The following is a 13,141-nucleotide window of genomic DNA, read 5'->3' as shown; positions in this document are numbered from 1 at the left end:
TATTATTTTTCAGTTTGATCAGAGAGAGACAGAGAGAGAGAGGAAGTGAGAAAGCAAATCACCAGGGCCAAGACTTGAACTGTGGTCGGCCATGTGGGAGTCTAGCACCTTTAACCACCATGACACTTACCAGTCCCAAGACTCATACTTTCAAAAATTAAAACTGTACTCAGATTGGCAGATGGTATAACGGTTATGTTGCTGGACTCCCATATAGTCGACCGTGGTTTGAGTCCCAGATCCAGCGGCTTTAAACTCACACTGGGTGTGTGTGCATGTGCCCAAAGTCCCAAGAGAATGGGGGAAAAAAGGATTGTGGTGTGGCTATCCCCCTGAGCTGTGATTTCTCATTTTTTGTCTCTGTCTCTCTCTCTCTCTGATGAGTACACACGTTCTATAGCAAAAACCTCTCTCTCTTAAAAAAAAAAATGTCTTGACCTGGCCCCAACACCAAGTGGTTAAGACAGCTAGATCTGTCATGGCTGACCTTGGTACAAATTCCAGACCTGGTACTTGAAAAACATGTTAGGTACTTAAGCATGTATGCCTCCAAGTCCCAATAAGATGCAGAAATGTCAAAGGGATTGCAGTGTGGCCACACCTCATTGCAGGGTACTTTTACTCTCCTTCCCTCCCTCTCTGTCTCTCCATCCCTCTCTCTCTGATGAGCACACATACTGCCAATCAACAAAAAAGAAAAGAAAAAGAAAGGTCTTCTATGGTGTGCTGCCATAATAAATTGGAACAACACTAACTCCCTAGGTCAGGAAAATGTCTAAGTCCCAACACCATCCGGATGTAGAAACTAAAAGTACATTTTTGTCCAACTCACAAAGAGAATTCTTCTCTTAGACGCCTCCTGTATTGCTTCTTCGGCTTCATAGTGTTAAAGTAGGGCAGCTTGATAACATCAGGCCACACAGCTGGACAAGGGCTACCACAGAGTCGGCTGAAAATGAAGCAAAAGCCAAAAGCAAGGAAGTGAGTCAGCTTCATGAATTTTGGAGGCTGTAGAATTTCTGCCTCTGGCAGGAGTAAAAATTATGACCTCCTGAGGTCTGGGGAATCTTTGCTTACTATATTAAAGGACATGCAGAAAAGTAAATTATAGCCTAATACTTCAAGGACATTAGGAATAAACAGAAAGAACTTGTTAGAAGATAGTGAAAATACTGATATAATAATTCAAAATGTGCCACATATTTGGTTTTGTAAAGAATGTTTTTTTAATCCCAACCACAGTTTTACTTATCAAATTTATTTCCCGTTAATATGAATTTCAAAGGGCTGAACTGGTCACAGAGCAGAAAATGGGAGAGCCTAAGACTGAACAATTATCTGATAGACAATTTAGAGTATAGTATCTAACAAATAATAAGTAATGTATCACCTTAAAAGATGCCTATATTGGGACCAGCAGTTGGTGTAATGGCTATGTCGCTGGACTCCCATGTAGTTGACCGCGGTTCGAGTTCTGGACCCAGTGGCTTAAATTCACTCATGTGTGTGCGTGTCCAAGATCCCGAGAGGAGAATGGAGGAGAAGGAGGTGATTTCTCACTTTCTGCCTCTCTGTCTCTGTCTGTCTTTCTGGTGGGCACATGCGCCCTATAGCAAAACCTCACCAAAAAAAAAAAAATGATGCCTATATTAGCTTGTTGTATTCTCTTTAATTTTATTGAAATGAAGGAACAACAAACCCCATCCCAACCATAGACTTTCCCTAAGTCTAACATTATAGGTTCTACAAATATCTATTTATGTGCTGCATATCTTACTAAGTTCTGAGTTCTTTGAAGGCAGAGACTTACATCATTTATCTCAAAATCCTTAAGTGTAACAAAAAAAAACTCTTGTCATCCCTTGTATTAACAGGCCCAATAAATGTTTGCTACATAAATATGATCTTAATCTAACTTATGAATGGAACTACCATCCTGAAAATGGCTGTTTTTTTTAAAGGCTGCTTTTATATAATGAAATAGTTGAAAAAATATGCAGACTAAGACCAACCAAATTAAGTGGAATACAACTTCTTTACATTTATAGGTCATGACAAAATATATGGCTAGCCTGATTAAGTGAAGAGAGACTTGCTTGTACATAAAGAGTATAAATCGTTTAGTAGAATGACTGAAAAATACTAGAAAATGAAAGGTAAGATTACATGTCACACCTGGACACTCAAGAGCACATACACAGCTGTACCTGATCAGTTCTAGCTGAGCCAGTTCCAAATTGGCTTGGAAAATAGGCTTCTTTGTGAACAGTTCCCCAAGGATGCATCTAGAAAGAATAAAATTGAGAGGTCAAGAGAGAAATCTCTGGAACCTATCTAAAGTGTGTCTCAATAAGTGTTTATAACATATTGGGCTCCATCCAATACATTATGTTGTAAACTAGCCTAGAACTTCAGTGTCTCAGTTTTCTAAATAAAAACATTTCTTACAGAGAGAACAGACCATATAAAAGATTTGAATTTGCCTGCAGATCTAACTTCTGTCACCTATAAAGGACAGCATATAAACAGTGAAATGTTGTCGAGTCTTTCTTTTCTATCATGCTACTGCAAATTAAGGAAGTAAGTACATTTGGACAAGGATGTTCAGTCATCTCTATAAAGGAAGTACTAGTTTTTGTCATTAATCTGCTCTGTAGAATATGCACTATATTATAGCCCCCTTGGCACTATATTCGTAAAAAAAAAAAGACAATTTACTGTCATCAATCAGGATCAGTTTCGATAAGACATTAAAATAAATTATTCTGGAACACTTTTGCCATTTTGAAAAGGGTTTTCAAAACAATATTGACAAGGCAGGCTCCATGGCCCAGTGGTAATGGACTGTTCAAGAGAAGCTGGATCTGAAATGGTGATCTCTGGACCAGCCAGTTGGAATTATAGCAGGCACACACATAAGTGCCCAAGATTCAATAAGCTGTAGAGCTGAAGAAAAGAGTGTGGGATAGCCAGACCCTATAGAGTGTTTCTCCCTTCTCTCTCTCTCTCTCTCTCTCAAATACGCACACATGTACTCTATCTAAATATATGGACATATTTACACTTTCTCAAAGTATCTCCCCACAAATGACCTCTTAATTATGAAGGAAATACAAGTACCTGCCTAGGAGGAAAACAAAGACCTTAACCAAGTGATCAAAATTAACATCAACAAGGGCAAACAGAGTCCATGTTAAATATAGATATGTTACCCTGAGAAGAACGTGACATTGCTTTGAAGTATTCTAGACAAAAATACCTAACCTGAATCCACATCAAGTTCTCCATGAATGAACTGCTCCAAGACCTCCAATGGATGCCTAAAACCACAGATAGTACCAAACCCTATATATGCTGCATTGTCTCCTATACACAAGAAAATACATACCTATGATAAAGTTTAATTTACAAATCAGGCACAATAAGATAATAATAATAATAATTCACATAAAAAAGGACAACTATAATAATATACTGTAATAAAGGTAGATGAATGTGGTCTCTCTCTCTCTCTCTAAAAATATCTTATTGAACTGTACTCACCTATTTTTCAATTGCAGTTACCTGCTAAAAGTGAAACCACAGATATGGGAGAATTATTGTAGTAACTAGTCTATGTTCTTCTAAAATGTTATGAAAGGCAAAGAAAGAAAGGCTAAGGAACTGTTTCAGATTAAAGAGGAGTAAAAAGAATGGCAATTAAAGTTAATCATGATCTAGGACTGGCTTCTGTATCAGGTGAAGTATTGTTCCTAAGACATTAGTGGATACCAATAAAACTGGAATATAGGGGCTGGCCCTGTAATCTAATGGTTAAGGGAGCCGTATCTCATGTGGCTGTGTGGGTTGAATCACAGCATCACTGGCTTGAAAAACACACCAGGTTCATGTGCATGTATGTCAACAGTCCCAACTAAATATAGAAATGCAGACGAGATCATGGTGTGACTTTGCCACATTGGATAGTGTTATCTCCTCCTCTCTGTCTCTCTCCCTGGGGAGTGCAACCACCTCCTGGAATGTTCAGGGAGAAAAAAAATCAACTGGAATATTAAATATAGAATAAAGTGTTATATTAAATAAAAATAGTGGGCTTGGGCCAGTAAGTGGTATGGTGGTTAAGGCACTGGACTCCCACATGGCTGAGGGCAGTCTGAGTCCCAGACCTAGCAGCTTGCTTACTCATTTTTCTGCCCTCTCTTTCACTCTCTCATGAGCACATGTGCCCTATAGGAAATTTTTAAAAACAGTAATTGGGGCCAGCAGGTGGCATGGCGGTTAAGGTGCTGGACACCCACATGGTTGACTGTGATTCAAGTCCCAAACCCGGTGGCTTGCTTTCTTTCACTTTCTCTGTCTTTCTCAGATAAAATTTTAAAATATAATAATAATAACAACATGGGGCTGGCAGGTGGTTAGGGAGGCTGGACTCCCACATGGCTGACTACAGTTTGAGTCCTGGACCTGGCAGCTTGCTTCTCACATTCCTTCTCACTCCCTGGCTCTGTGTCAACTTCAAAAAATAAATAATAAAATAATGACGATGATTAAAATTAAGTACAATAATTCTTTTAAAAAGTAATGAATTAAGTAAATAATTCTTTTTAAAAATAAATTTATTAAAAATAATAATACATTGAAAAAAATAGTTTCTTGATCTAAAACACAATGGTTAAATCCAGTGCATTGGAGCAAGATTCCCTTGTGGCTAACTAAAGTTCAAATCCTGGCCCTGAAAGGAGCTTGAAAAACTGGTTTGAAAAACACAACAGGGCATGTACATGTATGCAAGCCCCAAAAAACAATGGGATGGAGAAATGGAGAAAAACAAATTCTTCTGTGACCATACCCCTTGGAGGTGCTTTCTCTCGCTCTCTCTTCAACAAGCACATACATTCTCTGGCATTAAAATAATAAGTATATCAAAGTTAAATTTCCTAAATTTGATCATTGTACTGTTATTATATAAGAGGGTATATTTTTGTTCTTTTCTTTTTAAGAATTAGTTTTATTTAAGTTGGCAGGTGGCGTAGTGGTTAAGGCGCCAGACTCCCACATGGCTTACGGCAGTTTGAGTCCCAGACATGGTGGCTTACTTTCTCGCTTTCCTTCTTTTCTTTCTCTCTCTGGTCAAATTTAAAATAAAAATGATAGGTTAAAGGTGCTGGACTCCCACAAGGCCGACCTTGGATCAAGTCCTGGACCTGGTGGCTTCCTTTCTCACTTTCCCTCTCTCTCTCTGTCTGATCAAGCTAAAAAGTAATAATAATAGCAATAAATAAAATTAAATAAAATAATTCTTTAAATAATAATAATGATAAATAAAATTAAAATTTTTTTTTTTTAATAAAAAAGAATCACTTTTATCAGGGCCAACAATGGTGTAGTATTTATGTCATGGACTCCCATATGGCCTACTGTGGTTCAAATTCCAAACCTAGTGGCTTAAAAATCTTGCCTGGCATGTGTACATGTGTGCCCAAGATCTTGGGAGGAGAATGGAGGAGAAGGGATTGCAGTGTGGCCATCCACTCAGGGAGTGATTTTTCACTTTCTCTCTCACTGCCTCTGTCTCTCTCCAGTGAGTGTATGCATCCTAAGAAAATCATCTTCTACCGAAAAAAAAAAGTTTATTTTATTATATTTTTTAATTTTGTTATAGGGCACATGTGCTCTCCAGAGAGAGACAGATACAGAAAGTGAAAGAGGGAGAGAGAGAGAGAAAGTGAGAAAGTAAGTTAACAGGTCCAATAGTAAAACCATAATCGGCCAAGTGCAAGTCCAGTGTCTCAACCTCCATGCTACCTAGTGGCCTCTATCTTTGTTCTTAAGGAGTATATACTAAATATATTCAGGTTTTGAAAGGGGCATAATATATGCACCTAAAATTTTCAAAGAGTTCTGGGGAAAAAACATGTGACAAGTATATAAACAATTTGTTCTATAAATATATAATACGTACGCACTAATGTGACATGTTAAAAATTAGCAAATCTAATATGAATGAAACTCAAAATAACTTACACTGAGCAGAAGATGCCAGAGGGGAAAAAAAGAGTATGCATTATAGGGACCAGTAGATGGTGTAATGGTTACGTTGCTGAACTCCCACATAGTCAACCACAGTTTGAGTCCCAGACCCGACAACTTAAAACTCACACTGGGCACATGTGCATGTGTGCCCAAAATCCCAAGAAGAGACTGGAGGAGAACAAATTACAGTGTGGCCATCCCCGGGGGGATGGCGGGTAGAGGAATGTATTCTTGCTGTCTTTCTGGTGTGTTCCCCAAAAAAAAAAAACTCTCCCCCCCCCAAAAAAAAAAAAAAAAAAAAAAAGGGGTATGTATTCTACAGTTCCATTTATACAAAATTCTAGATATTGAAAATAATTTATAGTGACAAAAAGCAGAAAAGTGGAATGCCTGGGAATGGGAAGGCAGGAAAAGAGAGGGATTGCAAAGAGGCACAAAGAAACTTTTGGGGGAGATAATTTTGTTTTTGGAGAGGTTTTAGCTATAGGATTCGTGCACTCACCAGAGAGACAGTGAGAAAGAGAGACAGAAAGCGAGAAACCACCCCCCAGAGGAGATGGCCATGCTGCAACCCCTTCTCCATTCTTTTCTTGGGATTTTCGGCATGAACGCACATGCACCCAGCAAGTTTAAGCCACTGGGTCCAGGACTCGAACCGCAGTCAACTACATGGGAATCCAGCGACATAGCCATTACGCCAACTGCAGTTCTCAGAGATCATTATTTTTTTAAGAATTATTTATTTTGGGACCAGTAGTTGGCCTAATGGCTATGTCACTGGACTCCCACGTAGTCAACCACAGTTTGAGTCTCGGACCCGGTGGCTTAAACTCATGCCAGGCGCGTGCATGTGCATGTCCAAGATCCCAAGAGGAGAATGGAGGAGAAGGGATTGTGGGGTTGCCATCTCCCCTGGGGGGTGATTTCTCTCTTTCTGTCTCTCTGTCTCTCTCTGTCTGGTGAGCGCAAGCACCCTATAGCAAAAACCTCTCAAAAAATTTTTTAATTTTGTTTTATTATTATTTTTAAATTTGCTAAAGGGCACATATACATACCTGAGAGACAAACAGAGAGAGAGAGACAGAGAGAGAGAGGAAAAGTGAGAAAGTAAGTCACCAGGTCCAGGGACTCAAATCACAGTCCGCCCTCTGGTAGTCCAGTGCCTTAACCACTATGACACATGTAGGCCCTGGAGATCATTTTGGTCATGGTGATTACTTTACTGGGGGATTCATTATGGCTAAACTAGGGGCTGGAAGGTGGCATGGTGGTCAAAGGCACTGGACTCCACCTGGTTGATGGCAGTTCGAGTCTTGAACCTTGTGGTTTGCTTTCTCACTTTCCCTCCCTTCCTTCCTCTCTCATTCTGTCTCTCTGGTCAAATTTAAATTAATTAATTTAAAAGATTTTTTTAAAAGTCTTGGATTATGCCTAAACTTATCAAACTGTACATTTTACATAAATGTAGCTTACTGTGTACTTCAATAAAAAGGGTCTGCTCTGTAACCTCATGGTTAAGGGAGGTGGATACTACATAGTCGATTGTGGATTGAGTCCTGGCCCCAGAGGCTTGACACACTGGGCATGTGTGCAGGCATGCCGCAAATCCCAATGGGATGGAGAGATGAAGAAGAGATTACAACATAACCACACTCCATTTGAGGGGTGTTTTCTCCCTCTCCCTGGTGAGGCCACATAACCTCTGGCAATTAAAAAGTAAAAACAGAAAAGCTTAGAAAAAATTAGTGAATCTAGATAAAGGCTATAAAAGTTTATGTAATATCTATAAGACTCTTTCATAAGTTTGAAATTATTTCTAAATAAACTTACAACAAAGAAAAAGTAATTACATAATCTATACTCTGTTTACCCAAAGTATTTCAGTTTTTTTTTTTTTTTGAGAGGTTTTTGCTATAGGGCACATGCACTCGCCAGACAGACAGAGAGAGACAGAGAGACAGAAAGTGAGAAATCACCCCTCAGGGGGGATGGCCACACCGCAATCCCTTCTCCTCCATTCTCCTCTCAGGATCTTGGGCATGCACGCACACGCGCCCAGTGTGAGTTTTAAGCCATCGGGTCCGGGATGTGAACCGTGGTTGACTACGTGGGAGTCCAGCAACACAGCCATTACGCTAACTGCTAGTCCCCAAAGTATTTCAGTTTTTGAAAAAAATGAGGGAGAGGGACCAGCAGGTGGCATGGTGGTTAAGAGCACTGAACTCCTACATGGCCAACTGTGGACTTCCATATGACTGTGATTTGGGTCCTGTGCCTGGTGGCTTGCTTTGTCACTTTCTCTCTCTCTCTCACTCTGTCCCTCTCTGACCAAATTAAAATAAAGTTAAATAATTCTTTAAAGAAAAAAAAAAGAGGAAGAAAACATTAGGACAACAAATCTCCTAACCAGTGCTTTAAAATGAGATTTATTTGGGCCAGCAGGTGACACAATGGTTATAGTGTTGGACTCCCACATGGCTCACCACGGTTAGGGTCTAGGACCTGGCAGCTCGAAAATCATGCCAGCGCATGTGTATGCATGCCCCAAACTCCAGGAGAATGAAGGAGAAGTCCATGCCCCCTGGGGAGGTAAATTCTCACTTTCCTTTTCACTGTGTCTCTCTGTCTCTCTCCAGAAAGCACACATGCCCTATGGCAAAAACCTTGAAAATGAGATTTTATTTACAAATACAAAAATTTATAGTTTTACTTTGAAATCATTTAGCTTGACTTAATTTAAGAAGTATATCAAACCTAGCTTTTAAATTAGGACCTATTAGCATTTACTAACCTGAAATGACAAAAGACAAATTCCTCTCCCAATATTCCTTTTTTTTTTTTGGAGAGGTTTTTTTCGCTATAGGGCGCATGCGTTCGCCAGACAGACAGAGAGAGACATAGAGACAGAAAGTGAGAAATCACCCCCCAGGGGGGATGTTCATGCTGCAATCCCTTCTCCATTCTCCTCTCGGGATCTTGGGCATGCACACACACGCGCCCGGCTTGAGTTTTAAGCCACTGGGTCTGGGATGCGAACCGCGGTCGATTATGTGGGAGTCCAGCGACATAGCCATTACGCTAACTGCTGGTTCCCCCAATATTCCTTTTTTTAAACTTTTGTCAGAGAGTAGGTGTGCTTGTCACAAGGAGACAGAGACAGAGATAGAGACAGGAGGAGAAAGCAATCCTCCAAGGGACTTGGTCATATTGTAATCCCTTCTCCATCCTTTCAGGATTCTGGGTACACATGAACCCAGAGGATATTTGAAGCCCCTTGGTCCAGGACCCATGGTCAGCCATGTAAGACTCAACTTCCCTAACTATCAAGCCACACAGAGAGTCCCTTCTTCCAATATTCTTTCAAATCATATTCAGAGATAGCAAAGTAAAAGTAAAATTTAATTGTTTTCAAAATTAACTGCTAAATAAAGTTCCAAATACAGTGTCGTCACAACTGATAAAACACAAGATACAGTACAACTCGACCCTCCTCAAAAAAAAAAAAAAAAAAAAAAAAAAAAAAAAAAAAAAAAAAAAAATTAGTGGGGGACAAAAAAGAAACTAGCTAGGTTGGGACCAGCAGTTAGCGTAATGGCTATGTTGCTGGACTCCCACGTAGTCAACTGCGGTTCACGTCCCGGACCCGGTGGCTTAAACTCACGCTGGGCGCATGTGCGTGCCTGCCCAAGATCCAAGAGGAGAATGAAGGAGAAGGGACTGCGGCGTGGCCATCCCCTCTAGGGGGGTGATTTCTCGCCTTCTGTCTCTCTGTCTGTCTCTGTCTTTCTGGCGAGCGCACGTGTCCTATAGCAAAAACCTCTCAAAAACAAACAAACAAACAAACAAACAACAAAACAGCTATGTTTTCCAGACTCCAGGTATAATTTATTGTACTAATCTCTCTAGTTTCTCCCGATCTGCATACTAAATTGCTTTCCCAATTCTCTGTAAAAAACATCCTATAATATCTTCAGAGACCACCATGGAACACCAAACAAGTAAAATCACATCAAAAGTCAAGCAAAAATCCCAGTTCACTAAGTCATTAGACTTTATAAAAACCCTAGTCTTCTATCATTTTCATTTCCAATTGTATTTTGTGTTTTTTTTATTTCAGTTTCCAGTCCTTCAGTCAGAAAGACATCTTCATTATGTAATCGACACTTTTCTACTGCACTGAGGTGGCAGGTTGCACAGACTGAAATAATAGTACCAACAGAGCTATGAACTTTCCCCATGCATCTTAATGGGGCGTTAACTTTAGAGCCTAGTTGTGACAATTTAAATGCTAATACTGTTAAAGCAAATAGTCCAGAACACAAACATACTCAGCTTGAGTCAGTGAAATTTAACTAAAGCTTCATTTGATTTGGTTAGGCTACTGCAAAAATAATGCTTTTTCTCCACCACCCTGCTAAATTTTGAAATAAAGTCCCTGTAGTGCTCCTCGTAAAACTAACATTGATAAAAAAAGAAAAAGAACGTTAAAAAGTAACATGCTCTACTGGGAAGTGTATATGTCAGAATCACAAAGTATATAGAGGTCAAGGACAGTGTGGCTGGGCATAAAACACACAACATAAGAAACAACTAACATGGTTCGTTTAATATATCTATAATCCTAATGCCCAAATTATGATCTCTAAGTATCACTTTTCACTAAAAGAGAATTGAGACTCCTAAGAGAAATGGCTGATTCTGAGGCAGGAAATGAGTAGGATGAGCCTGAAACCAGAAAAGAAAGGCTATCAAAGACTACTATGGGGACCAGCAGATGGCATAATGGTTACATAGCTGAACTCCCACATAGTCCACCACGGTCTGAGTCCCTACTCCAGTCGCTTAAACCTCACGCTGGGCATTTGTATGTGCTGTGCCCAAACTCCTGAGAGGAAAATGGAGAAGGGATTGCAGTATGGCCATCCTCCCTGGGGGGTGATTTATTGCTTTCTATCTGTCTCTCCAGTGAGCACATGCACCCTTTGGCAAAAATCTCTCTAAAAAACAAACAAACAAACAAAACAAAACTAAAAACTACTGTGATTTGTCAAAAAAATTTAAGAATTAATCTGAATAAGTTCTCAATGGCCAAATACCAGAAAATTTTAACAGGAATAAACAGAATAACCTCAATGGATTAAACCACACAAATGTATTTAAATCCATGAATTCAAAATGAAACTAAAATTACAAAAACAAAACAAAAAAGAAACAAAAGCAAGGGACCAGCAGGTGGCATAGTGGTTGGGGCACTGGACACTCCTAGATGGCTTACCACTCAACCCTGGACATGGTGGCTTGCTTACTCTCTCTCTCTCTCTCTCTCTCGGTGTCTTTCTCTGGTCAATTAAGGATAAATGAATGAATAAATAAAATTAAATAAATAACATTTTAAAAACCCTCTCAGCCATATTTGGAGGCTTCTCAGAAACCATCTCATTATTTTTTTTTTTAATTACTTTATTTAACTTCCTCTCTCTCTCTCTTGCTCACTTTCTTTCTTTTTTTTTATTTAAATATGACCAGAGAGAGACAGAGTGAGAGAGAGAGAGAGAAAATGAGAAAGCAAGCTGCCAGGTCCAAACTGAAGTCAGTCATGTGGGGAGTCCAGCCGCCCTCCACCACCATGCCACTTGCCGGCTCCCACCTCGTTATTTTGAAAACTGATAAATGAAATGAAGGAATTGACCTTTACACTACCTTTTTACTTTTCTTTCTTTCTTTTTTTCTTTCTTTTTTAAAAATTTTTTTAGGTACATGGGCTTGCTGGGGAGAGAAAGAGAAAGTAAGAAAGCACTTCTAAGAGCAAAAGGCATGCTTCTATCCCTTTTCCTTTTGGGATTTTGGACATGCATGAGCATGCACCTGCCATGTTGTTCAAGCCACTGGGTCCAAACTTGAACCAGTCATCCATGTGGGATCCAATGGCCTTAACGAACAAGCCAATGGCTAGCCTAATCCTACCTTTTCTACATGATTGGTTCCACAGGACTAGCCAAATAGATGTTACTTTTATGTAAGTATTTCCTAAAAAAAAAAAAAAAAAAAGATTTTTGCTACAGGGCACATGCGCTAATCGGAGAGACAGAAAGACAGAAAGGGAGAAATCATCCCCCAGAGAGGATGCCATGTTGCAATTCCTTCTCCTCCCTTCTCCTCTTGGGATTTTTGGGCATGCATGCTTACACACCTGGCGTGAGTATGAAACCACTAGTCTGGGACTCAAACCCCAGTAAATGATGTGGGAGCCAAGCAATGTAACCATTATGCCATCTGCTGGTCCCACTTACAAACATTTATTAAATGTACTTGGACCAGCAGGTAACATAGTGGTTAAGGCTCTGGACTCCCACATGGTTGACCATGGTTCCAGTCTGGTTGACCATGGTTCCAGTCCTGGACCCAGCCACTTGAACACATGTGCATGAGTGCCCAAAATCCTGAGAGGAAAGTGGAGAAGGGATTGCAGGGTGGTAATCACCTCTGGGGGGTGATTTCTTGCTTCCTGTTTGTCTGTCTCTGTGGTGAGTGCATGCTCCCTATAGCAAAAATCTCTCAAGAAAAAAAGTACTCAAAACCACCTGTAAAACAGGGTCTGTGAGTGATGATTAGGAAGAAAGTTTGAATTCACCTACAATTAACAGAAAATAAAAGTGATAAAAAATCATGCTTAGGGGACCAGCAGCTAGCATAATGGCTATGTCACGGAACTCCCATGTAGTTGACCACGGTTCGAGTCCCGGACCTGGTGGCTTAAAACTCATGCCGGGCGTGTGTGAGTGCATGCCCAAGGTCCCGAGAGGAGAATGAAGAAGGGATTGTGGCATGGCCATCCCTCCTGGGTGGGAGATTTCTCGCTTTCTGTCTCTGTCTTTCCGGGGAGCACAGGTGCCCTATAGCCAAAAAAAAAAAAGAGAGAGAGAGAGAATCATGCTTAAAAAGCAACGTGAGGCTGGGCAAGCAGATGGCATGGTAGTTAAAGTGCTGGACTTCCATGCATGGCTGACCATGGTTCAAGTCCTGGATGATTTGCTTTCTTACTCCCCCCACTCCCTCTCTCTCTTTGGTCAAAGTAAATAATAGTAATAATAATAATAAATTACATAAT

General features: G+C 40.1%; 1 protein-coding gene across 9 annotated transcripts in view; it reads right to left on the bottom strand.

The window, feature by feature from the left end:
- CDK12 (cyclin dependent kinase 12) overlaps positions 1 to 13,141 on the bottom strand; it is a 135,436-nt gene that overhangs the window by 64,001 nt on the left and 58,294 nt on the right. For all 9 annotated transcript variants that reach the window (XR_003550608.1, XR_335621.3, XR_335623.3 and 6 more), the window contains 2 exons: positions 2,208 to 2,285; positions 833 to 949 (listed from right to left, as the gene is read on the bottom strand). Coding sequence is in view for 5 of the 9 variants with exons in the window: in XM_006155889.3 (XP_006155951.1) it covers positions 833 to 949; positions 2,208 to 2,285 (195 nt within the window). In the remaining 4 variants the exon portion in view is untranslated. The remainder of the gene's footprint in view (positions 1 to 832; positions 950 to 2,207; positions 2,286 to 13,141) is intronic.

Source organism: Tupaia chinensis, unplaced genomic scaffold, assembly GCF_000334495.1.
Source record: "Tupaia chinensis unplaced genomic scaffold, TupChi_1.0 Scaffold000477_1, whole genome shotgun sequence".
NCBI classification, from domain to species: Eukaryota; Metazoa; Chordata; class Mammalia; order Scandentia; family Tupaiidae; genus Tupaia; species Tupaia belangeri.
This window is presented reverse-complemented; position numbering and strand designations above follow the sequence as displayed.